The sequence below is a fragment of the Zea mays genome, chromosome 3 (assembly GCF_902167145.1).
Source record: "Zea mays cultivar B73 chromosome 3, Zm-B73-REFERENCE-NAM-5.0, whole genome shotgun sequence".
NCBI classification, from domain to species: domain Eukaryota; kingdom Viridiplantae; phylum Streptophyta; class Magnoliopsida; order Poales; family Poaceae; genus Zea; species Zea mays.
The window spans coordinates 99354360-99381685 of NC_050098.1; the positions used below are offsets into that span (position 1 = coordinate 99354360).

Here is a 27326-nt window from a genome sequence, read left to right on the forward strand (position 1 = left end):
AGGTTTTGGGCTGAAGCTGTCAACATTGCATGCTATGCATCAAACAGACTATGTCCTCAGCGGCTACTTGAGAAGACTCCCTATGAACTGCTAAATGGGAAAAAGCTAGACGTCTCCTTCTTTCGGGTGTTTGGATGCAAATGTTACATCTACAAGAAACGCCATCACCTAGGGAAGTTTCAAAGACGTTGTGATATTGGTTTCTTACTTGGTTATTCATCAAAATCCAAAGCATATCGAGTATTCAATGAAGCCACTGGCATGGTGGAAGAAACATATGATGTGCAATTTGATGAGACTAATGGCTCCCAAGGAGCACTCGAAAATCTTGATGATGTAGGTGATGGACCACTTAGGGAAGCCATGAAGAACATGCCAATTAGAGCCATCAAACCAAAAGAAGATGAAGAATAGGTGCAAAATATCGACAGACCTTCTTCATCAAATGTACCGCATGATGATGAAAAAGATGAGAGGCATGCAAATGAAGATACATTTGTCTCTCATGAACAAGCAAGGGTACAAGCTGAAGATATTGATGCTCCAAGATCTTCCCAAGTGGTTGACAAGAGGAACTCATCGCTACTACAAGCACATCCACAAGATCTAATCATTGGGAGCCTTAACAAGGGGTTATTACTCGTTCTCAAAGATATGCTTCATTTCTTGAACATCATTCTTTTGTTTCTTGTGTTGAGCCTACATGTATAGATGAAGTACTATAGGATCCGGACTGGGTGAATGTCATGCATGAAGAATTAAACAACTTTACCCGAAATCAAGTTTGGACCTTGGAGAAGCCTCCACAAGATGGAAGGGTCATTGGAACAAAATGGGTGTTCCGAAACAAACAAGATGATCAAGATGTAATTGTGCGGAACAAGGCAAGGCTTGTTGCAAAGGGGTTCTCTCAAGTTGAAGGTTTAGATTTTGGAGAGACCAATGTATTGGTTGCTCGACTTGAAGCCATATGTATCCTTCTTGCATATGCATTTGCTATGACATAAAACTTTATCAAATGGATGTAAAAAGTGCATTTTTAAATGGCTTCATAAATGAACTAGTATATGTTGAGCAACCACCCGGGTTTGAAGACCCTAGATTTCCTAATCATGCTTGCAGGTTGTCCAAGGCGCTATATGGTCTAAAGCAAGCAACAAGGGCTTGGTATGAGCACCTTCGTGACTTCCTCATTGAGAAGAGCTTCAAGATCGGGACCGTCGACACAACTCTATTCACAAAGAAACATAACGGTGATATTTTCATTTGTCAAGTATATGTTGATGACATAATCTTTGGCTCGACAAATGATTGTCATTGCAAGGAATTTGGTGAGTTGATGTCGAAGGAGTTCGAGATGTCAATGATTGGTGAGCTAACCTTCTTCCTCGGCTTCCAAGTCAAGCAAATGAAAGATGGGAAATTCCTCTCACAAGAGAAGTACACCAAAGACTTGTTGAAGAGATTCAATATGGAGAAGTGAAAACCAATCAAGATACCCATGCCTACTAATGGACATCGCGACATTCTCTACCGTTCTATGATTGGTAGTTTATTGTATCTTACCGCATCTAGGCCCGATATCATATTTAGTGTTTGTATGTGTGCTCGATTTCAAGAAAATCCTAAGAAAGCTCATCTTTGCGCTGTTAAAAGAATTCTTAGGTATCTTAAGCACACCCCAAGCGTTGGCCTTTGGTATCCCAAAGGAGCTACTTTTGATTTAATTGGCTATTCCGATTCGGATTACGCCGGTTGCAAAATCGATATGAAAAGTACATCCGGAGGATGCCATTTGCTTGGGAGATCACTAGTTTCATGGACATCTAAAAAGCAAAACAGTGTTGCCTTGTCAACTGCCGAAGCGGAATACATTGTCGCGGGTGCTTGTTGCACACAAATTCTTTATATGAAACAAACTATTCTAGACTATGGTGTAGTTCTAGAAAAGGTACCTTTGTTGTGTCATAATGAGAGTGCTGTTAAAATTGCTAATAATCCTGTACAACACTCCCGCACCAAGCATATTGATATTTGTCATCACTTCCCTAGAGATCATGTTGCTAAAGGAGATATTATTTTAGAAGGAGTGAGATCGGAAGATCAATTAGCGGATATTTTCACAAAGCCTTTAGACAAAACCCACTTTTGTATGCTGAGGAATGAGCTAAATATTCTTGATCTCAGAAATTTTACTTAATTATAAAATGGTGATGTCAAGCTTGCATTGCATATTTAAATTTCCTATATTGCATCTAGGGCTTGTCTAACCTAGTTAAGATAACCGCCCACAAAGCGAGTGAAAAAGCTTAACTCGGGCTCAAACTTGACATGTTCTAGATTTTAAGCTTCTTGGTACTTAAATTTCATTAAGTGTGCAATTATTGGTTTTTGAGATATGCATGTGGTACTGCACTTAGAGGGAACATTCACAACTCAATCGTGAAACCTCTAGTGCAATACCCAAATGCAAAATCTCACCATTTGTCTATTTTCTCTAAAAACTATCTAGCCTATGGCACAATATTTTGAAAAATATGAGAGAATATGTGAGAGTACCAATACCTATCACAATAGGTGTTCTTTTGTGTGCTTATAAGTTGGGATTTTGTTTGGTTCAAAATTTCCTAGAAAAATCAAAATTCCCTCTGTCTGGGCTCACCGGACAGTCCGGTGTGCACCGGATACTGCATTATGTAATGTCCGGTGCACTGGCTAGGCACGCGCAGATCTGCTACTGTGCTACCCTATCCGGTGGTTCACCGGACAGCTATTATGCGATGTCCAGTGTGCACTGGACAGTAACTGTAGACTGTTCGGTGTGCCCAAAACCAATTTTTTTTAAAAAAACCTTTCCTGCCCGAGCCAAGCCTAGGCTTCCATTTCATCCACACGCTCTGTGCTCTCTGCTCTCTCTAGGTGCACCAGGTGATTACCACTTCCCTCCCATCACCATCTGTGATCGCCGGCGGCTGGCTCCGGTGAGGTGCTCCTGCCCAAGCTCGACCTCCCTCTTCTTCCCTCGATGAGCAGCCTCCCTTTGTCCCCTCTCTCTATTTCTCTATTGTGCATAATACTCCCACCTTTTGAGCTCCAATCCAAATCTTGTGAATCAAGTGCATGTGTGTGTGCCGAGTGCTCTAGTGTTGCTCCCCTGCAGATTCTGAGCTCCCTAGGGAGGGTTTCGCATCCCAAACTACCGTTTCACCGATGTTCTAAACTCTCGCGCACCACGTGTTCGGTGAAATGCTCAAACCAGTCAAAATAGCTCAAATCGACTCCAACTTTTTCCAGCACACTCTAGCTACTGTCAATACCTCTCACGCCAAATTTCACGCCTACCCGATATTCCAGTCACATGTTTCACAACCAATTCACCTTTTTAGTGATCCTTTTTTAGCCAAGTGCCAAAAATATTTTTCCTCTGTCAAACTTCAAACCAAGCACCCACTACACTCATTTTCACAAATATATATCTATCCATGAAGTATCGGCTCAATTCCAAGTCATGTCATGCCCCATTTCGAATTTCAAACTCTCTATGGCGCAGTTCACCGTTCAAACGCCGTTCTCGCGCCGTTTGACCTCTGTTTCTCCAAATCACTCTGTTTTGTGTCATAACTCTCTGTGTATGTATTTATTCACATCTCATATACTTATTACTATGTGACTAATACGTGCTCACCTCTTCTGTCATTTCAGTGATTTCGCCTGCTCGCCTGCACGTCTCCTGTCCTGCCTAGTTCTTTTCTCTCTCGAGAAGTTCCCAGGTAGCTATCACTCTTTTTCAGGCCTTACCTACTGCTCTCCACTATCGCTTATCTCTTCTCCTTATCTTGCAGCAGTCAATTCAGGATGGTGCGAACGAAGAATGTCACACCGTCAGGGCGAGGAGATGATGAGGACCCTCCTCGCCCCTTCAGATAGGTCAAGGGCAAGACTTTCTATCTTGAGCAGCAAGAGGGCAGAAAGAAGAGGCGTCTGGACAGAGTCGCTCGTGCAGCACTTGCAGCGGCAGCAGCGGCAGATCAGGCTGAGCAGGGAGGGCGGTTAAGGATTTCCTCATCAGATCGCCTATCCAGTTCGTCGCCTCGCGTCTCGGCCTCGCTCCTCCACTGCTCACTCCACTCCTTCTGACCCAGTCTCCACTCCACCTCCCACTTTGCTAGCTCCTCTTGATCACGAGCTGTCCACCACACCCGCTGTGTCCACCACCTCCACCACTCTAGCTTCCACTGCTCCCGCTCCCGCTTCCGCTCCGCCTATTCCTCCACCTCGCTTCAGGGAGCGTGACGAGACCGAGGCAAGACCGCTTACTGCTGATCCTCGTCTGCTTGATCTTCAGTGAGCCACTGTTGCCCGGGTACGTCGGTTCAGACAAGTACCCGTGGATTCTTGGTTGCCAGCTCAGAGAGACCCAGCAGCTGCGCCACTCTTCAGCACCAGGACTCAGGAGTCATTCTTCATTGCGCGGTTGTCTGCTCGAATTGCCTTGAGGGCGCACCGGCTTTTGGATCTTCCTGCTTTTCTGTCAACTGTCGGTGCCAAGTCAGAGGGTCACCTCTCCTATCTGCCAGGTTTACTTTTTCTTCTGACTTTCAGTGGGAGATACACTGAGGAGTGGGTCAGAGTATTTTATGCCACAGTATGGATAGACCCTAATCATCAGTGGCTGAGGTTCCGGTTTGCCCGAGAGGATGTCACTCTGCATGCTACCCAGATCAGAGAGTTGTTTGGATTTCCTGAGTCGTCGACGAGGCTCCACAGCTTGTGCTATGGCACGTCAGATCCTTCCTGTCGCCCTCACGACGAAGTTGCTCCAGCCACTGCTCACGTCGCTGCCCTGTTTAGACCTCCGTTCACAGAAGGGTCGCGGCGTTCTCCAGCCGACTTCACTCCAGCAACGAATTTTCTCTATGAGCTGATGAGGAGGACTTTGCTACCCAGGATGGGATATAGGGAGGCCACCACGCATATTCAGCTCTGGCTACTTGGTGTCTTGATCTCTCACTTGGAGTTTGATGTGGTTGATTTTCTGATCTGTGAGATTGAGGATACAGTGTTGGATGGTCTCCGTGCTCGTCGTCAGCTGTCGTACGCTCACTACCTCTGTCACATCTTTGCGCAGCTGATCCGGCCTCCTTAGTTCCAGGCCACCCTCGAGGCCTCTCGATTGCAGTTTGGTTTCTATCGCCCAACTCCTAAGGACCCAGTTCCATCTCTAGCTCTAGTATCAGATATCAGGGTTGAGGATAAGGCCATCAGACAGTTCGAGGATCAGGGTGCCGTTGTAGATACTTCTTGCGGTGATGATGAGGATCTGGGGATTCCGCCACCACCTCTTGTGCCACCTCGTTCCCATGATCATGAGGCTGGTAGCTCCAGTGTTGCTCCTGTTGTCCCTCCAGCTATTGACCCTGCCTTGGCTGCTATTCTTTAGTCGCTCACTCAACAGCAGGCTCATTTGGCCGCAGAGCAGGTCAGGCAGACAACCATTCAGCAGCAGATGTCTGAGCGGATGCTCTCGATGTTTCAGAATATTCAGGACCGCCAGGACACCCTACAGCACCAGCTCCTAGCAGACAGGGCCGAGCATCGGGCGTTCATGACACATATTCTCCAGCATACCGATGTTCAGGTCCCTCCAGTGTAGTCTGCTCCTCCTTCTACTCTTCAGGTTGTTGTTGTGCCAGCTCTTTAGTCAGGACCCCCGCTCCACTCTTTTGGTCCTTCTGTCTCTCCACTCAGACTAGTCACCTAGGATTTCTCGACCTAGGTCGTCGGACCTGTCAGCGCTCAGCCACTAGTGGCACCAGCATCTACTGTTACCACTGCTGTCGTGGTTGTTTCTGTGCCAGCTCCAGCTCTGGTGGATCCTGCACCGCAGCTAGCATCAGAGTCAGCACCAGCTCCAGCCTCTACTGTAGATCCTAGATCCGAGACTGACTCCGATACTCAGCTTGTGTTTGCACTTCTGCCTCAACCGTGACCTAATGCGCCTTCACCTCCTCTGTCTTCTTCTAGTTTGTAGGTTTGGATCACCCTTTTGGTGTTTGACGCCAAAGGGGAGAGATGTGAGTTGTGAGAGCTAGGGTGTTAGGGAGTTAGTTGAGAGAGCTTTTGATCTTTTGATGTAATATATATGCATGATACTCTCTGTATTAGCTCCACTTTTGTATGATGCTTAACTCACAAACTCTATGATATGGTCTCAATGTTTGTTATTGAAAGGGAATTAGGCTTACACCTAGTTCCTAATTGATTTTGGTGGTTGAATTGCCCAACACAAATAATTGGACTAACTAGTTTGCTCTAGTGTATAAGTTATACAGGTGTCAAAGGTTCACACTTAGCCAATAAAAATACCAAGTATTGGGTTCAACAAAGGAGCAAAGGGATAACCGAAGGCAGCCCTGGTCTGGCGCACCGGACTGTCAGGTGTGCCACCGGACAGTGTCCGGTGCACCAGGGAACTCCAAGTCGAACTCGTCACCTTCGGGAAAATCCAGAGGCGCTGCGCTATAATTCACCGGACTATCCGGTGTACACCGGACAGTGTCCGGTGCTTCAAGGAAGGGCGGCTCTGGAACTCGCCGGTCTCGGGAATTTGCTCCGCTATAATTCATCGGACTGTCCGTTGTACACCGGACTGTCCGGTGAGCCAGCGGAGCAACGGCTACTTCGCGCCAACGGTCACCTGCAGAAGCATTAAATGCGCACCAGAGCGCGCAGAAGTCAGGCACGCGCGCACGGGCACACCGGACACTCTACAGTACATGTCCGGTGTGCCACCGGACATCCAGGCGGGCCCAGAAGACAGAGCTCCAACGGTCGGAACCCAACGGCCTTGGTGACGTGGCTGGCGCACCGGACATGTCCGGTGTGCACCGGACTGTCCGGTGCACCATGCAACAGACAGCCCCACCAAACGGCTAGTTTGGTGGTTGGGGCTATAAATACCCCCAACCACCCCACATTCAAGTCATCCAAGTTTTCCCACTTCAACTACTTACAAGAGCTCTAGCATTCAATTCTAGACACACCCAAGTGATCAAATCCTCTCCAAACTCCACACAACGCCCTAGTGATTAGTGAGAGAGATTTGCTTGTGTTCTTTCGAGCTCTTGCGCTTGGATTGCTTTCTTCTTCTTTGAATCTTCATTGCGATCAAACTCATTTGTAATTGAGGCAAGAGACACCAATCTTGTGGTGGTCCTTGTGGGAACTTTGTGTTCCAAGCATTTGAGAAGAGAAAGCTCACTCGGTCCGAGGGACCGTTTGAGAGAGGGAAAGGGTTAAAAGAGACCCGGTCTTTGTGACCACCTCAACGGGGAGTAGGTTTGCGAGAACCGAACCTCGGTAAAACAAATCCACGTGTCTCACTCCTTATTCGCTTGCGATTTGTTTTGCACCCTCTCTCGCGGACTCGATTATATTTCTAACGCTAACTCGGCTTGTAGTTGTGATTATTTTTGAGAATTTCAGTTTCGCCCTATTCACCCCCCCCCCCCTCTAGGCGACTTTCAATTGGTATCGGAGCCCAGTGCTTCATTAGAGCCTAACCGCTCGAAGTGATGTCGGGAAAACTCGCCAAGAAGGAGATGGAGACCGGCGACAAGCCCGCTACAAGCCACGGGAAGGCTTCATCGGAAGAGTCCCGCAACAAGGAGAAGTGGAAGGAGAAGAAGAAGGAAAAGAAGACTTCTTCTCACAAGTCGCATCGGAGTGGTGACAAAATAAAGAAGATGAGGAAGGTGGTCTACTACGAGACCGACACTTCATCGCCATCTACCTCCGGCTCCGACACGCCCTCCATAATTTCTAAGCGCCATGAGCGCAAGAAGTTTAGTAAGATCCCCTTACATTATCCTCGTACCTCTAGACATACTCCATTACTTTCCGTTCCATTAGGCAAACCGCCAACCTTTGACGGTGAAGATTATGCTAGGTGGAGTGATTTAATGAAATTTCATCTAACCTCACTCCACAAAAGTATATGGAATGTTGTTGAGTTTGGAGCACAGGTACCATCCGTAGGGGATGAGGATTATGATGAGGACGAGGTGGCCCAAATCGAGCACTTCAACTCCTAAGCCACAACAATACTCCTCGCCTCTCTAAGTAGGGAGGAGTACAACAAGGTGCAAGGACTAAAAAGCGCCAAGGAAGTTTGGGACGTGCTCAAGACGGCGCACGAGGGTGATGAACTCACCAATATCACCAAGCGGGAAACGATCGAGGGCGAGCTCGGTCACTTCCGTCTTCTCCAAGGGGAGGAGCCACAAGACATGTACAACCGGCTCAAAACCTTGGTGAACCAAGTGCGCAACCTCGGGAGAAAAAAGTGGGATGACCACGAGGTGGTTAAGGTTATTCTAAGATCTCTTATTTTCCTTAACCCTACTCAAGTTCAATTAATTCGTGGCAACCCAAGATATACACTAATGACTCCCGAGGAAGTAATTGGGAATTTTGTGAGCTTTGAATTTATGATCAAGGGCTCACGGAAGATCAACGAGCTTGACGGCCCCTCCACGTCCGAAGCTCAACCGGTTGCATTCAAGGCGACGGAGGAAAAGAAGGAGGAGTCTATACCAAGTAGACAACCAATCGACGCCTCCAAGCTCGACAATGAGGAAATGGCGCTCGTCATCAAGAGCTTCCGCCAAATCCTCAAACAAAGGAGGGGGAAGGACTATAAACCCCGCTCCAAGAAAGTGTGTTACAAATGTGGTAAGCCCGGTCATTTTATTGCAAAATGTCCTATATCTAGTGACAGTGACAGGGGCGACGACAAGAAGGGGAGAAGAAAGGAGAAGAAGAGATACTACAAAAAGAAAGGCGGTGATGCCCATGTTTGTCGGGAGTGGGACTCTGATGAAAGCTCTAGCAACTCCTCCGACGACGAGGACGCCGCCAACATCGCCGTCACCAAGGGCCTTCTCTTCCCCAACGTCGGCCACAAGTGCCTCATGGCAAAGAACGGCAAAAAGAAGAAGGTTAAATCTAAATCCTCCACTAGATATGAGTCTTCTAGTGATGAAAATGCTAGTGATGAGGAAGATAACTTACGCACTCTTTTTGCCAACCTAAACATGCAACAAAAGGATAAATTAAATGAATTAATTAGTGCCATCCATGAGAAGGATGACCTCTTGGACACCCAAGAGGACTTCCTAATCAAGGAAAACAAAAAGCATGTTAAGGTTAAAAATGCTTATGCTCTAGAAGTTGAAAAATGTGAAAAATTATCCAGTGAGCTAAGCACTTGCGATGAGACTATAGACAACCTTAGAAATGAGAATTCTAATTTGTTAGCTAAGGTTGATTCTATTGCTTGTAATGTTTCAATTCCCAATCTTAGAAATGATAATGATGATTTGCTTGCTAAGATTGAAGAATTGAACTTATCTCTCATTAGCCTTAGCAATGAAAATGAAAAATTAATTGCTAAGGCTAAAGATTTTGATGTTTGCAATGCTACTATTTCCGAGCTTAGAACCAAAAATGATATATTGCATGCTAAGGTTGTAGAATTAAGATCTTGCAAACCCTCTACATCTACCGTTGAGCACACTTCTATTTGTACTAGATGTAGAGATGTTGATGTTAATGTTATACATGATCACATGGCTTTAATTAAACAACAAAATGATCATATAGCAAAACTAGATGCTAAAATTGCCGAGCATGAAATTGAAAATGAAAATTTTAAAATTGCTCGTAGTATGCTTTATAGTGGGAGACGCCCTGGCATTAAGGATGGCATTGGCTTCCAACAGGGAGGCAATGTCAAACATAATGCCCCTCCTAAGAAATTGTCCAACTTTGTTAAGGGCAAGGCTCCCATGCCTCAGGATAACGAGGGTTACATTTTATATCCTACCGGTTATCCCGAGGATAAGATTAGGAGAATTCATTCTAGGAAGTCTCACTCTGGCCCTAACCATGTTTTCATGTATAAGGGTGAGACATCTAGCTCTAGGCAACCAACCCGTGCTAAGTTGCCTAAGAAGAAAACTCCTAGTGCATCAAATGACCATGACATCTCATTTAAAACTTTTGATGCATCTTATGTTTTGACTAACAAATCTGGCAAGGTAGTTGCCAAATATGTTGGGGGCAAGCACAAGGGGTCAAAGACTTGTGTTTGGGTACCCAAAGTTCTTGTTTCTAATGCCAAAGGACCCAAAACCATTTGGGTACCTAAAGTCAAGAACTAAACATGTTTTGTAGGTTTATGCATCCGGGGGCTCAAGTTGGATTATCGACAGAGGGTGCACAAACCACATGACAGGGGAGAAGGAGATGTTCTCCTCCTATGAGAAAAACCAAGATCCCCAACGAGCTATCACATTCGGGGATGGAAACCAGGGTTTGGTCAAAGGTTTGGGTAAAATAGCTATATCCCCTGACCATTCCATTTCCAATGTTTTTCTTGTAGATTCATTAGATTACAATTTGCTTTTCGTCTCTCAATTATGTCAAATGGGCTACAACTGTTTATTCACTGATGTAGGTGTCACTGTCTTTAGAAGAAGTGATGATTCAATAGCATTTAAGGGAGTGTTAGAGGGTCAGCTATACTTAGTGAATTTTGATAGAGCTGAACTCGACACTTGCTTAATTGCTAAGACTAACATGGGCTGGCTCTGGCACCGCCGACTAGCACATGTTGGGATGAAGAATCTTCATAAGCTTCTAAAGGGAGAGCACATTTTAGGATTAACAAATGTTCATTTTGAGAAAGACAGGGTTTGTAGCGCATGCCAAGCAGGGAAGCAAGTTGGTGCCCATCATCCACACAAGAACATCATGACGACCGACAGGCCACTGGAGCTCCTACGCATGGACCTATTCGGCCCGATCGCTTGCATAAGCATCGGCGGGAGTAAGTACTGTCTAGTTATTGTGGATGATTATTCTCGCTTCACTTGGGTGTTCTTTTTGCAGGAAAAATCTCATACCCAAGAAACATTAAAAGGATTCTTGAGACGAGCTCAAAATGAGTTCGGCTTAAGGATCAAGAAAATTAGAAGCGACAATGGGACGGAGTTCAAGAACTCACAAATTGAAGGCTTTCTTGAGGAGGAGGGCATCAAGCATGAGTTCTCTTCTCCCTACACCCCACAACAAAATGGTGTAGTGGAGAGGAAGAATAGAACTCTCTTGGACATGGCAAGAACCATGCTTGATGAGTACAAGACTTCGGATCGGTTTTGGGCCGAGGCGGTCAACACCGCCTGCTACGCCATCAACCGGTTATATCTACACCGAATCCTCAAGAAGACATCCTATGAACTCCTAACCGATAAAAAGCCCAATATTTCATATTTTAGAGTCTTTGGTAGCAAATGCTTTATACTTGTTAAAAGAGGTAGAAAATCTAAATTTGCTCCTAAGACTGTAGAAGGCTTTTTACTAGGATATGATTCAAACACAAGGGCATATAGAGTCTTTAACAAGTCCTCTGGGCAAGTTGAAGTTTCTTGTGACGTTGTGTTTGATGAGACTAACGGCTCTCAAGTAGAGCAAGTTGATCTTGATGAGATAGGTATTGAAGAGGCTCTGTGCATCGCGCTAAGGAACATGTCTATTGGGGATGTGTGTCCTAAGGAATCCAAAGAGCCTCCAAATGCACAAGATCAACCATCCTCCTCCACGCAAGCATCCCCACCAACTCAAAATGAGGATGAGGCTCAAATTGATGAAGGAGAAGATCAATCAAATGAGCCACCTCAAGATGACGGCCATGATCAAGGGGGAGATGCAAATGATCAAGACAAGGAGGATGAAGAGCAAAGACCGCCACACCCAAGAGTCCACCAAGCAATCCAACGAGATCACCCCGTCGACACCATCCTAGGCGACATTCATAAGGGGGTAACTACTAGATCTCGTGTTGCACATTTTTGTGAACATTACTCTTTTGTTTCTTCTATTGAGCCACACAGGATAGAGGAAGCACTACAAGATTCGGATTGGGTGGTGGCGATGCAAGAGGAGCTCAACAACTTCACTAGGAATGAGGTATGGCATTTAGTTCCACGTCCTAACCAAAATGTTGTAGGAACCAAGTGGGTTTAAGATGAGCATGGTGTGCTGACAAGGAACAAAGCTCGACTTGTGGCCAAGGGATACTCCCAAGTCGAAGGTTTGGATTTCGGTGAAACCTATGCACCCGTAGCTAGGCTTGAGTCAATTCGTATATTATTGGCCTATGCTACTTACCATGGCTTTAAGCTTTATCAAATGGACGTGAAAAGTGCCTTCCTCAATGGACCAATCAAGGAAGAGGTCTATGTTGAGCAACCTCCCGGCTTTGAAGATAGTGAGTACCCTAACCATGTCTATAAACTCTCTAAGGCGCTTTATGGGCTCAAGCAAGCCCCAAGAGCATGGTATGAATGCCTTAGAGATTTCCTTATCACTAATGGATTCAAAGTCGGAAAAGCCGATCCTACTTTATTCACTAAAACTCTTGAAAATGACTTGTTTGTATGCCAAATTTATGTTGATATTATATTTGGGTCTACTAACGAGTCTACATGTGAAGAGTTTAGTAGGATCATGACACAAAAGTTCGAGATGTCTATGATGGGGGAGTTGAAGTATTTCTTAGGATTTCAAGTAAAGCAACTCCAAGAGGGCACCTTCCTAAGCCAAACGAAGTATACTCAAGATATTCTAAGCAAGTTTGGAATGAAGGATGCCAAACCCATCAAGACACCCATGGGAACAAATGGTCATCTCGACCTTGATGAAGGAGGTAAATCCGTCGATCAAAAGGTATACCGGTCGATGATAGGTTCTTTACTATATTTATGTGCATCTTGACCGGATATTATGCTTTCCGTATGCATGTGTGCAAGATTCCAAGCCGACCCTAAGGAAGCTCACCTTACAGCCGTAAAACGAATCTTGAGATATTTGGTTTATACTCCTAAGTTTGGGCTTTGGTATCCTCGGGGATCCACTTTTGATTTACTTGGTTAATCCGATGCCGATTGGGCGGGTTGTAAAATTAATAGAAAGAGCACATCGGGGACTTGCCAGTTCTTGGGAAGATCCTTGGTGTCTTGGGCTTCAAAGAAGCAAAACTCCGTAGGTCTTTCTACCGCCGAAGCCGAGTATATTGCCGCAGGACATTGTTGCGTGCAACTACTTTGGATGAGGCAAACCCTTAGGGACTATGGTTACAAACTAACCAAAGTTCCTCTTCTATGTGATAATGAGAGTGCAATCTGCATGGCGGATAATCCCGTTGAGCATAGCCGCACTAAGCACATAGCCATTCGGTATCACTTTTTAAGGGATCACCAACAAAAGGGAGATATCGAGATTTCATATATTAACACTAAAGATCAATTAGCCGATATCTTTACCAAGCCTCTTGATGAACAAACTTTTAACAAACTTAGGCATGAACTAAATATTCTTGATTCTAGGAACTTCTTTTGTTGATTTGCACACATAGCTCATTTATATACCTTTGATCATGTATCTTTCATATGCTATGACTAATGTGTTTTCAAGACTATTTCAAACCAAGTCATAGGTGTGTTGAAAGGGAATTGGAGTCTTCGGCGAAGACAAAAGGCTTCCACTCCGTAACTCATCCTTCGCCATCACTCCGAGCAACTCTCCATCTTTGGGGAGAAAAGGACTCCGTTCTTTGGTATAATCTTCACTCATTTATTTATGACCAAAGGGGGAGATAGAAATTCTAAGGGCTCTAATGATTCCGTTTTTTGGCGATTTATGCCAAAGGGGGAGAGAGTATGAGCCCAAAGCAAAAGGGCCGCACCACCACCATTTGTAAAATTTAGTTTTTCAAAGAGTATTTTCAAATTGGTATCTTACTTGTGATATAATTTCAAATTGGTATACCCTCTTCAAAATTAATATCAAAACCCTCTTGAACACTAAGAGGAGGATTTCATTAAGGGGGAGTTTTGTTTAGTCAAAGGAAAAACATTTGAAACAGGGGGAGAAAATTTTAAATCTTGAAGATGCTTTGCAAAATCTTATTCATTTATCTTTGACTATTTGCAAAAGGACTTTGAAAAGAATTTACAAAAGAGTTTGCAAAAACAAAACATGTGATGCAAGCGTGGTCCAAAATGTTAAAAAATGAAGAAACAATCCATGCATATCTTATAAGTATTTGTATTGGCTCAATTCCAAGCAACCTTTGCACTAACATTATGCAAACTAGTTCAATTATGCACTTCTATATTTGCTTTGGTTTGTGTTGGCATCAATCACCAAAAAGGGAGAGATTGAAAGGGAATTAGGCTTACACCTAGTTCCTAATTGATTTTGGTGGTTGAATTGCCCAACACAAATAATTGGACTAACTAGTTTGCTCTAGTGTATAAGTTATACAGGTGTCAAAGGTTCACACTTAGCCAATAAAAAGACCAAGTATTGGGTTCAACAAAGGAGCAAAGGGATAACCGAAGGCAGCCCTGGTCTGGTGCACCGGAAACTGTCCGGTGGCAGGGGACTCCAAGTCGAACTCGTCACCTTCGGGAAAATCCAGAGGTGCTCCGCTATAATTCATTGAACTGTCCGGTGTACACCGGACAGTGTCCGGTGCTCCAAGGAAGGGCGGCTCTGGAACTCGCCGGCCTCGGGAATTTGCTCCGCTATAATTCACCGGACTGTCCGGTGTACACCGGACTGTCCGGTGACCAGCGGAGCAACGGCTACTTAGCGCCAACGGTCACCTGCAGAAGCATTAAATGCGCACCAGAGCGCGCAGAAGTCAGGCACGCGCGCACGGGCACACCGGACACTCTACAGTACATGTCCGGTGTGCCACCGGACATCCAGGCGGGCCCAGAAGACAGAGCTCCAACGGTCGGAACCCAACGGCCTTGGTGACGTGGCTGGCGCACCGGACATGTCCGGTGTGCACCGGACTGTCCGGTGCACCATGCGACAGACAGCCCCACCAAACGGCTAGTTTGGTGGTTGGGGCTATAAATACCCCCAACCACCCCACATTCAAGTCATCCAAGTTTTCCCACTTCAACTACTTACAAGAGCTCTAGCATTCAATTCTAGACACACCCAAGTGATCAAATCCTCTCCAAACTCCACACAACGCCCTAGTGATTAGTGAGAGAGATTTGCTTGTGTTCTTTCGAGCTCTTGCGCTTGGATTGCTTTCTTCTTCTTTGAATCTTCATTGCGATCAAACTCATTTGTAATTGAGGCAAGAGACACCAATCTTGTGGTGGTCCTTGTGGGAACTTTGTGTTCCAAGCATTTGAGAAGAGAAAGCTCACTCGGTCCGAGGGACCGTTTGAGAGAGGGAAAGGGTTGAAAGAGACCCGGTCTTTGTGACCACCTCAACGGGGAGTAGGTTTGCGAGAACCGAACCTCGGTAAAACAAATCCACGTGTCTCACTCCTTATTCGCTTGCCATTTGTTTTGCACCCTCTCTCGCGGACTCGATTATATTTCTAACGCTAACCCGGCTTGTAGTTGTGATTATTTTTGAGAATTTCAGTTTCGCCCTATTCAGCCCCCTCTAGGCGACTTTCAGTTATGACTGTGTGTACTATGTTTTAACCTATGATATTGTCACCAATCGTTCAGTTCTTGTTCATGGATTTCATTTCATTCTTATATGAACAAGAAACTTACGTTGTGTATGCACTTATACTTACTATTTTATTACACAACCTAGTTCTATCAAAATTGTTGAGTATAACTAACCATCTTCTCTGTTGACAGAAAAACAAACAAACTACTCTCACACTCTTGTAGGGTTGTCATCAATCACCAAAAATGGGGAGATTGAAAGCATCTAGGCCCTGGTTGGTTTTAGTGATTAATGAAAACATAAGATTATGTGACTAACGTGTGTTTTGCAGTGCAAATGGTAAGTTAGGTCGCATTACAGGAAGTTGTGTTGCAACGGTGAAAACAATCTCTAAGATGAGAACTTGAAGCGATGGCTGAAAAGACGAATCAAAAGATAAAGGTCTTCATATTCCGAGTGTCGAAGGACTTGAGGACACTTGGTATAGAATTAGGTCTTCTATTTATATTTTAGTCGTACTATAAAGAGGGGTTGTGAATGAGTAGTTTGACCAAGAGATTTCTAGTGTAGTGTTGGTGCATATTCACACTCACATCTAGTGCTAGGTGTCACTCTATAACACACTCACAAGCTAGAACAAAAATGATTTAGAAAAAACAAAGGAAAAGAAATTAGGGTTGTTGTCTTAGGGGCACCTGACTGTCCGGTGCACCCTCTGACAGTGGGGCTAGCCAGCCCCAGGGGCAGCGTCTCTGCCCTCGAGAAAACCCGAGAGCAACGAGTTTAAGAGTTGAATTTTAACGGCCACACCAGACTGTCCGGTGTGCACCGAACAGCCATTGTTCGCTGTCGGGTGCACTGTCAGCCCAACTGCTAGTTGTTAGAACTAGTCGTTGGAGTCGATCATTGGGGCACCGGTGGCGCACCGGACTGTCTGGTGCGCCCATGCGTAGAAAGGTTCAGCAACGGCTAGTTTGGTGGGTGGGGATATTTATACCCCCTCCACCTACCTCATTGAGTGTCTTGCTGCCCACATTCAAGCCCATTCATTGCTAGAGCATTGCGAGCACCACCAAAGCCTAGTGAGGTGATTAGAAAATCATAATCCCATGTTAGGACCTCATTAGTGCAAGAAAGAGCCACCTAGAGCACACACCACATGCATTAGGCTTCTCTTGGTAAAGTGAAAGTCTATGGCTTGTTACTCTTGGTGATCGGCATCACCTAGACGACTTGGTGGCGATTGGAGTACAGTGATCACCCGGAGGATTTGTTGGTGACCCGGCTCAAGTGTGTACGCGGTCGTGAAGGATCCACCGCGCCACAGTGGCAAAGGATCACCTCATATTGAGCACTTGGTTCTTGCGAGGACCAAGAGGGAGCAATACCCTTGCGTAGGTGCTCCAACCAGAACTAGGGAATAGTGCTGACTCTTCGATACCTCGGCAAAAAATTGGAGGAGTCTTCTTAACCTTGCTTTACATTCCGCATTTAATTTGAGCATTTCACTTTGTTCAATTGCTTAGCAAGTATTTGAAGTAATGACTTATGGTTGTTGTTTTTCTAGTATTATTTATTTGTTGCTTGTAGTTAGGTGAAGTTGGACTCTTGCTTAGGGTTTAATATTTGTGGAATTTTTAGAAAAACCCAATTCACCCTTGTATTGCCTTGAAGGAGTCAAAAGAAAGTGACCCACAATAGCTTTCCTCATTGCTAACAAGCACCAATATACTTGCCCTAAACAGAAAATACTTTTTAGACCTTATTTAGATACTCTAGTATTTATCTCAATCCATGTGTATTGAGGTGAATTGGAGTGTAAATTAATTTAATTTACATCCAAATTCGTGCTTTTCTGATTTTGGGGTTGTGCTCCCCTTATTTTGTCTTCATAATGCTACGTGCAATGTAGTGGGAGCTACATTCTTATACTCACGAAATGTGTTATCAAGGTCCAGGGCCTTGAGAACGTCAATCACCTTTCTTAATCCGTCTAAGATAATTAGCGCCATGAAAAGGGTTTAACGGTGCTTAGGTAGTCTACATAACTCACTGGAAATTATAGCAGGTACGAATAAACATCACCACAAGTTCAGAACCATACAACATGAAACATTTATTTGACCTCGCAGCACATCAATCTCTCCGCTCAAGGCTCGACAGAGCAAGGTATCTTCCTGATTATTATAGCCAGTAACATAGCAGTCTTGTAAGAACTGGAACAAGGTTTGCAGGGAAATTTTCCCAAAGATGAATTGTTGTAATCATATCAGTTTGTTACTGAAAAACAGTTCCATCATTAGACACAGAAATTATTCAGACAATTGCCGAGCTTGTGAAAGGTGTGATAACAAAAAATGGTGCATCCGCACAATAAGGATACTGAAAATAAAAAACCTCATGATGTTGGCCTAGTGCAAATTTTGAAGAAACCCAAACAAAGGGGTTTTGGTAGATGTCATGTTTAACCTCAAGAGTGGACATTTCATCACGAGAGGGCTTTCTGCACCTCAGCAGTCACTTCCTTCGGTGGTTTCTCTGCAGGCAGGTTCACCACTAAGCCCTTCTTGGAGTAATAATCAATCACCTGGACGAGCCAAATGTTTTCAAATTAGGAATAATATTGATATAAAAAGAATACATCACTAAGTACAAAGAATACACAGATGGACTGTCATGACATACTAAGTCAGAACTATGAATAAAAAAGCAGAGAGCCCAGAAGACGTATATTAGTGGAGCACCAGTACTATAAAGGACATTAAAAATGCACGTCCCAAAGGGCCCACCAAATCGTTGAACTTTACGCAGTGGCAGTGCTATGACATAATTGATGATATACATATTTAAATGGATAGAAATCATCAATGAACAAATGTGAGATAAGCCAAATTTTACTGTCAAACAATAGAGCCAAATTTCAGAGTAAGACATTAACACAACTTTAATATAAATTATAAACATATATAGTGGTCAAGGATTTTTTTTCAGGCTGTTAAAAGAATAACATACAGGTTCGGTTTGTCTGTGGAAAGCTTCAAGCCTTGACTTCAAGACCTCAGCGGTGTCATCTCTCCTTTGAATCAATGGCTCTCCAGTTACCTTTGCGAAAATGAAGAGCAAATAAAGAGAGACCAGTCGAAGTCAAGTATAATGCCAATTGAAAAAATATATATATTTAGTCTGAGAAGAATTTAAATCACAAGTGCACAAATATATAGTATAGATAAAGTGACAAATTTTTGATATTAATAGTTGAATACAAGAGAAGGCAGAAGTGCTTTCAATAATGCAGCTTTTTCTTGCTGCAAAAAAGATAGCAATAACTGTAAATTTATCTATGTGCATTTTCCATGAACATGGTTTTCATTGAGGGAGAAAGAGGCTGCACTACTGCTTAAACTAGCCAGTGCCTCATCCTAGCAGAATTAATAGCATCCACAAGCAGAGACCATAACAGTATGTCAATATTCTGATATGGCTAAGACGTTTAGGAGAACAGATAGGGGAGATTAGCAGAGCCTTGGACTGAGGGAGAGACCCGATTGGATAGGGGGATCAGCGAGAACAGCTACTATCACCCGCGGCCGAGGAAGCCACGATGACCGGAGCAGTTCCCTCCGATAGGAAGCAACTTCTTCAATTAAAACCCAGGAACAAACTACTATCACCTTAATAGATTAGGAGTCCTTATTTGACTCAACCGACTGCCTCACAAATAGAGGGGATAAGCCCCTTAATCTCTCTAACAACCTTATCTAGCAACTGACATTTACCTAATCACGGCATCTGCACCGGTACTGCTGTCCCAGAAAAGCATCAATAACATTACAGCCCTCCCCGGCAAAGAGCTCATCCGCAAGCTCTATATCAGGGAAACTTTGCTTGAACTCTTCGAGCTGTTCCCATGTAGTGTCAGTCTCTGAGTGGCCAGTCCATTTAACCAGCAGTTTCCATACTCCACGGTTCAGCCGTGAACGAATGACCCGTTCGGAAGTGGGCAAGACCTTGACGTGCAGCAGCTCAGGTAGCGGGGCAGTCTGGTCAGGTGTGGCGCCTTCGAACTTTTTAGCAGGGAGATGTGGAAAACGTCGTGAATGCAGGCTCGCTGTGGCAGGTCCAGCAGAAAGAAGCAGTGCCCACCTTCTGAATGATCTTCTAGGGGCCATAGAACTTCGGTCTGAGCTTGGAAGGAGCTGCAGTGGTCATCCCAGCCAGACCCAGTCGCCTTCATTGAAAGTCACCTCGCTGCGCTTCCGGTCCTGGTAATGCTTCATAGTGACCTGCGCCTGCAAGAGGCGTTCACGGATGTCCTCCAGGAAGGCATCCCGCTCAGCCAGGTGGTTGTCAACAGCTGCTACTTTGGACGACCAGGCTGTAATCAATCAAGGCCAGAGGGTCACGCCCATAGACAACCTGGAATGCGGAGCACTTGAACGATGTTTGATATGAGTTGTAGCAGTACTCGGCCCAAGGAAACCAACGAAGCCAGGTCTTGGGTCTGTCACCGGCGAGACACCGCAGGTACATGGTGATGACCCTGTTAACTACCTCTGGTTGGTCGTCAGACTGCGGATGAAAAGTTGACCTCATGTGGAGCTTAACTCCGATCAACTTGAACAACTTGGTCCAGAAGAGGCTTGTGAAGATCGTGTCGCGATCGCTGACTATGAAACACGGCAGCCATGGAGCCGCACAATGTCATTGAAGAACACCTTAGCCACCGAGGCCGCCATGTAAGGATGTCGATGAAGTGTGCGAATTTGGAGAATCTATCCACCAAGGTGAGGACCACTGACTTGCTACCCACCTTTGGAAATCCCTTGATGAAGTCCATGGAGATATCACTCCAGACTTCCGTCGACACTAGTAGAGGTTGGAGAAGACCGTCGGGATGCAAGTGTTCTGTCTTGTTCCGTTGACAGACAGCACAGGCACAACCACGAACATACTCGCGGATCCTCTACAGCACGTGTAGACTATAGAAGGACGCTTGCCAACGAGTCAATGTCTTATGAATGCCCTCATGGCCAACGTCATGGTTGTGCGCCAGAAGTTGTGACCACGGCATCGAGGCGTCGGGGACGAAGATCTTGCCGCCGCACCATAGCAGACCATCCGTTTTCAGTCCAGCCCTCCTTGGCTAAGTCGTAGACCAGTTGTTGGCGCAGGGCCGCCACCTGGGGGTCCGAACTCACCTCTACGCATAACGAGTCAAAGAGCTCAAATGTCAGGGAAGAGATGTTGTGCAAGGACGTTGTGGGGTCCTCGTCACGTCGTGACAGCGCGTCGGCAGCACCGTTCAGCTTCCCGGGACGATACTCGACAATGAAGTCGTACCCGAAGAGCATGCTCACCCAAGTATGTTGTGAAATCGTCGACAACTGTTGATCCAATGAAAATTGAGACTAAAGTGGTCACTACGAATCGTGAACGCACGCCCCCCAAATGTATGGTCGCCAATGATGAACAACCTTTACCAAGTTGATCAGGTCCCACTCGTAAGCTGGCAGCTAGGGATGAAAGTGGGTATCCGAACTATTAGGACAAATTTAATATTTTTAAATAGATATATATGAAATTTGATGTTAATCTTTTCTTATGTTATCAAGCACATTATTACAATAAGAATAAAATTTTGCATAGAATGTTTCATACATTATTTGCTCCCTAAACAAGAAGGGGAAAAAATATATGTATCTATATCTGAATTGTATCCGAATTTTCTCTCCCAGCCATTAAAATTAGGTTACCCACTTATTCACTCACTCCCAGCCGCCTCCCTCTCAGCGCTCCCCCCCCCTGCGTCAGGATCCAACCCTACATCACTCCAAGGCGTCCTCATAGCGTCGGGGCAACGCCCTACTGTCCAAAGCGGACGCCTTAGGCTCCGAGATAAGGCGACCAGGACGCCTTAAGGTTTTCACACGCCTTAGCGCTTTGGCGTTGCCTAAGCGACGCCTTAGGGACGCCTTAACAACTATGGATGTTCCACCCACGAACGACTGTAGATCAAGATGTTGTCGAAGAAGACCAACACGAACTTGTAGAGGAAGGGCTTTGGGACCTCATTCATAAGGGCCTAAAATGTCGATGGCGCATTAGTTGAGCCGAAAGGCATGACCAAGAACTTGAAATGGACGTGATGCATGCAGAAGGCTATCCTGGTGATGTCGTCGAGATGCATCCACACTTGGTGGTACACGTTGCGCAGGTCGAGATTGGTGAAGAAGCACGCCCCTCGGAGCTCATCCAGTAATTTGTCCACCACAGGGATGGGAAATTTGTCCTTGACCATCTTCTTGTTTAGCTCACGGTAGTCGATGCAGAACCACCACGATCTGACACCCTTCTTAACGAGCAGCACTGACGAAGAAAAAGATGATGTGCACTCCTGAATGATGCCCTGGAGAAGCATCTCCTCGCACTGTCGCTCAATTTCATCTTTGAGTAACTGCAGGTAGCAGTAAGGACGAATGGCCACATGCGTTGTCCCTGGCAATAGATGGATGTGGTGATGATGGCATTGTCGAGGATGAAGTCCATGTGGCTCGATGAAGAGGTCGGGGAAGGATTTCCAGCAACGTGCCCACGAGCTTGTGAGACATGTCCATGGAGGCAAGTTGTCCTGCTATTCCACCCAGGTCGTTCCAACGAACCAGGTGGCCTTGCCGTCAGAAAGTCATGGTGAGGGTGTCGTAGTTGCACAAGATAGGTCCCTAAGAACGAAGCAAAGCCACCCTAAGGACCAAATCCACGCCGCCCAATGGTAGCACATAGTAGTCTGCCTTGAATTCATCATCGTCGATGGTCAATGCCATGTTGGCACATAGACCACCGTTGTAGACCTTCTCGTTGTTGGCCACCTTAACGGACAGGCCGTCACCAAGCAATGCATGCAAGCAGAGGCAAGGAAGAATGGCGTCCCAAATGAATGTGTGGGTGGAGCCGGAGTCCACCAGGGCCACCAAGGAGACTTTGTTGATGACGCCTTTGAGCCTAAGCGTGTCGGTGACATCAATGTTGGTCATAGCATGCAGTGAAATGCCCAGCTCCTCGGCCAGAGCGTCGACAACAACGTCATCGCATGTTTGTCTCTAAGAGGTAGACGCCTTGTTTGCACAACGATGGTCGATGGTCGGGGGAATATTTCTTAGTGCAGTGATAGCACTTTCTATTAGCCGTCTTCGCTACTAGCTGAGGTAGACGCCTTGTTCGCACAACGATGATCGATGGTCGGGGGAATACTTCTCAGTGCAGTGATAGCACTTGCTATTAGCCCTCTTCGCTACTAGCTCCTCTAGCAACAACTTGCAATCGGGGTTTCTAGCCAAAGACGATGTTGCCTTAGCTATTGGAGCGTCACTCCTGCCTATTGTTCAGACACCCCCTGAGCACCTTGTGTAGCTGTCGAGAGGCGTCGTTCATAGGCATGTGCAAGGCTGATTGTAGAATGAAGGGTTGTCGGCTCCTCCAGATCAACATCTATGTGAAGGGGCTCCGAGAGAATGGATGTGAAGAGATTCATCTGCTCAAGCTGGGTCAAGTTGTCGCAACGGCATAGGAACACCATGAACAGGCGCTAGTACTCGTTCAGTGCCTCGGTGCACCGAAGATCCTTTAGTTTTGCTAGTCCATTAGTGCGCAGTGGAGGCCGAAGCTACGAACAACATATTGGGCGAAACGAGGCTAGGAAACCACCCCGACACCACGTTCTAGGGCAAAGAACCAGTCTACCGACGTGTCGTCGAGGTGAAGCGATGTGATCCACATCTTGTCTTCCGTCAGCGTTCACATCCCCCGAAAATATATCCCACACTTGTTAATCCAAGGGAGTGGGCTGGCGTCGACGTTGTATCGTAGAAACGCGAGCTTCGGCCGTTGGGCGCCGCCGTCGTTGGAGCCGTTGCAGCCATGGAAATCGTGACTACCACTACCATCCATGTTGTAACACTCCGTCCACTCCCAGACCAGCGGTACTCACTCCTGGCAGCCCTCTAGGATCATAGACCATCCCCACATACCAACACAAATCTTTTGTGCACACTTTGTTCTCACTCATGTGCAACCGAGAAGACTTTCTAGTCGGTCATTCATCACAAAATTGCTTTGGGCCAAGCACGCTTAACCCAGAGGTTCTTTCGAGACAGGCTTCCAAAAAAGAAGATGCACCTTGTTGCTATGAATACTCTATTAATTCTATTAAGCCTTGGGCCAGGATATCACTATCCACTGGGGCTAGGATATCACACATGCCACCGCCGCCACCAGAGCTTGGAAATCTGACACCAGTCCTGTCGCTAAGCCCAGTACCTTCGCTACCCACTGTGGCTACCGGTAGGGATGTCGCTACCGTCTGGGATAGGGGTCCTTGAGGTGGAATCGTCTAAAGTAATCTCCATGCGTGCAAGCCAGCCATTGATCATCGTGATTTGCATGAACAATTTGGTTTGTTGGTCAAGGATGAGGCGCAGCTACTCCGTAATGGACAGGTCCTCGGGTTCAGAGCCAAGGTCAAACATTGGTGATGCCCCGGGGGGGGGGGGGGCTCTGATACCAAATTGATACAGCTAGAATGTTTATGAGAACTGAGAGTGGAGGTTAGCAAAGCCTTGGATTGAGGGAGAGATCGGGGGATCGACGAGAACGGCTATTGTCACCCATGGCCAAGGAAGCCACGTAGTTCCCTCCGATAGGAAGCAACTCATCACAAATAGAGGGGATAAGCCCCTTAATCTCTCTAACAACCTTATCTAGCAACTGACATTTATCTAATCACATCTGTGCCGGTATTGCTGTCCCAAAAAAGCATTGATAGCATATTCACCCAGCCATAAATGTCAAGATGTCATTAACTGGTTGAAAAACTTATGCCACAAGAAGCTGATTGGGAAACTTGAACAACTTACACACTAAAATAATGAGTCGATCCACACTAAGTCTAGAAGAAAATAGTAATCATATAAATAAGATCGTGGAAACATAAAAATAAGCAGCTTAATTAAATGTTCTGTACTCGACTTACATCATCAACTCCTGGAGACTTTGGAGGTGCAAATTTTGAGTGGTAAGTCCTACCACTGGCTGAGTGGATCCAACGACCAGTAATCCGTTCTTCCAATACAGCATCATCAATTGCAAAGTTCAGGACTTTGTCAACATTGGCACCTTGCTTTGCCAACATCTCATCAAGCTGTACAGGATGTTCAAAAAAACAGCAACGGCAAATTATACTAAATCAAATACAGAATCTATAACAATATGATATAGGAATGTTTGTTCATGCTGATGCATCGAGCAAGTATCTGACCTTCTGTGCTTGAGTCACAGTTCTAGGAAAGCCATCAAGAATGAAACCTTTCTGGCATGAGGGTTTCTTCATAGCTTCATCAATAATGCCCACAACCAAATCATCTGAAACAAGCTCTCCCTAAAAGAGGAAGGCAGCACGGAATGGAGTTACAAGAAGCTTTTTATTCTGGTTAGCATTTTACTATATGTTTTGGTCTGCTAATACTACCTTATTCATAGCTTCTTTAGCTTTGATACCTAGAGGTGTCTTGGCCGCCACAGCAGCCCTCAGCATGTCACCAGTGGCTAAATGGCACAAGCAATATTCATCCTTGATAATAGGAGACTGAGTTCCCTTTCCAGAGCCAGGTGGACCTACAAGATTTGTAGAAGAGGTGTCAAATTCTCCAAAATCGAGAGCACTATATAATAGAAATAAAAATAAAAAAGTCATGAATGAGGAAAGAAAAGATTATAAAAGTGTTATGTTTATTACTCTCCACAAAAAGCACCATGACCTTATATCTCCCTTCACAGTACTGCCCTCTTTCATCCTGACTACCAGTACCACAAAACATATCGAACCAAATAGCATAACAACAAACAAGGCCATAATGAAAAGCAAGAAACCATATAGCAGACAGCAGTTGTTTCAATTTACTTGTCTTGAACGACACAGTTTAGTACCATTTTGTTAATGCAGATCAGTTTTTTGCGGTGTAAATGCAGCAATCATTAGCAGCAAAAACTAAAAACAAATTGCATAAGGGAGTTCACCTCAGTATTGCAGAAATATGGACGACAATACATACTCGGAACCAATGAAAAGTCAAAAAAAAAAGTGGCATGGCAGAGTATCATCGTTACTTGCCTACACGATGGGACGCCCCCGTCTTAATGTCATGAAGAGAAGGCTTCCACATCAGGTCAAGCTGACTAAGATTATCTGACTTCTAATTTTGATAATCCTTAAAGAATTATAAATTTATGATAAGAACACCAAAACCGAACAGCACAGGGCTACTCGACTAGCGCATGATTAATTTATCTTGGTATTCAACTAGTGAATCGTTCCGTACGTTAGAAATCTGTAGACAATCCACTCTGAGAACAAAGCCATATTTCTTGGCCACAAATGCAGGATGAGAAATAGGGAATAGCCAAGATTTCAAGGGAAAGGTGAAGGGCATGTTTGGTTCGCTGCCTAACTTGCCACAATTTGCCTAACTTATGTGCCTAAGGTTAGTTCTTCAATTCGAACGACTAACCTTAGGCAAAGTGTGGCATAGTTAGCCACAAACCAAACAGGCCCGAAAACTTTCGGCGGATCCAGAGCACCAACGGCGGCAAGCAGCGATTTCTCCGTCCCCGCGGCACCAGGAACCGAGACAGGGATCCACCGAACGCCAGCAACGAGGAGGAAGAAGGGGCAAGGGGAGGGGTCTCCTTTACCGATGAGGATGAGGCGCTTGTCGGGCTTGGAGCTGCACTTCATGCGGCGGAGCAGCTCGTGCATCAGATCCAGTGACGGCACGTCCTCCAGATTCGCCGCCATCTCCACCGCGGCCGTGGAAGAGCTCCACTCGAGGCTTGCAGGTGCGCAGCAGGTGGGTTCCGGCCTTCCGGGTATTCTCGATCGGCTGGGTCAGGTGACGGGTCGGGGGGTTGTTGGGCCTTTTCGTCACTGTGCTGGGGTTGGTACCGATGGAAAAACGCTCACGCACGCAAGTACGCAACGGGATTTGGATTTTGGCGAAACTGAAAAATGAAGTTTGGTTTGGACGTTTCGAACGGGAAAGGCGCGACCTTAGTGTAAAGTTAGACATGCTCAAATGTCAGATCGAGTTCAAATTGAGTCAGGTCGGGTCATAAGTTATCAGGCTATCCTCAGTCACATACCTGAAGACAATTCTAAACCTATAGGGTGAATATATAATAAAATAAAAATATGTTGCATCGATGCACTGAAAAACTAGCTTGCAGATAGATGAGAGAATCTCAAATACTGAATATGAATCCATAGCAGTGTGACACTGTGACCTAGACAGGACCGTAGAAGACGGTTGGGTATGGATAGGAGAGGTGAAAATAAATAATACTCCCTCCCTATGTCCTAAATTAAAATTTATTTTAGATTATTAGTGGGTTTATAAAATAATTGATGTATGTGTTTTACATGTGTATAGGTTAATCTTTATCTATTTCAATATAGACATAAACATAAAGACCTAAAATGACTATTATTTTGAAATGGAGGGAGTAGAATATATGGTAGTTGGTATAGGATAGAGATTTAGGTGAATGTGACGTAGAGAATTGTGTGATGGGGTATAGAATTTCGCTGACTATGATAGAATATTTTTTAGTGGTATAAATTTTGGGTTACATGAGTGCGGACAGACTTAGGCACGACTCGCGACTGACTTGTACATGATATCGAGTCCGATCGAATTGACATGTGCCTCCCCGTTAGACATAT

General features: G+C 45.3%; 1 protein-coding gene across 1 annotated transcript; it reads right to left on the reverse strand.

Moving 5' to 3' along the window:
* Positions 1-17678: 17678 nt before the first annotated feature.
* LOC100384174 (uncharacterized) lies at positions 17679-26495 on the reverse strand. Its single transcript, NM_001176751.1, has 6 exons — positions 26300-26495; positions 25077-25222; positions 24867-24986; positions 24582-24749; positions 18569-18658; positions 17679-18143 (listed from the first exon to the last, which is right to left on the reverse strand). The coding sequence occupies exons 1-6, from the start codon at positions 26400-26402 to the stop codon at positions 18045-18047; spliced, it is 726 nt and encodes a 241-aa protein (NP_001170222.1). The 5' UTR covers positions 26403-26495; the 3' UTR covers positions 17679-18044.
* Between the last annotated feature and the right edge of the window lie 831 nt (positions 26496-27326).

Bases quoted from the DNA above. Each gene is read 5' to 3' on its own strand.
- LOC100384174 (NM_001176751.1), bottom strand. From the start codon at position 26,402: ATGGCGGCGAATCTGGAGGACGTGCCGTCACTGGATCTGATGCACGAG. The intron at 25,223-26,299 runs GTAAAGGAGACC...CAAATCTTGTAG, and splicing joins CAAGCGCCTCATCCTCATCG to GTCCACCTGGCTCTGGAAAG. The intron at 24,750-24,866 runs GTCAGATACTTG...CATCCTGTACAG, and splicing joins CTGTGACTCAAGCACAGAAG to CTTGATGAGATGTTGGCAAA.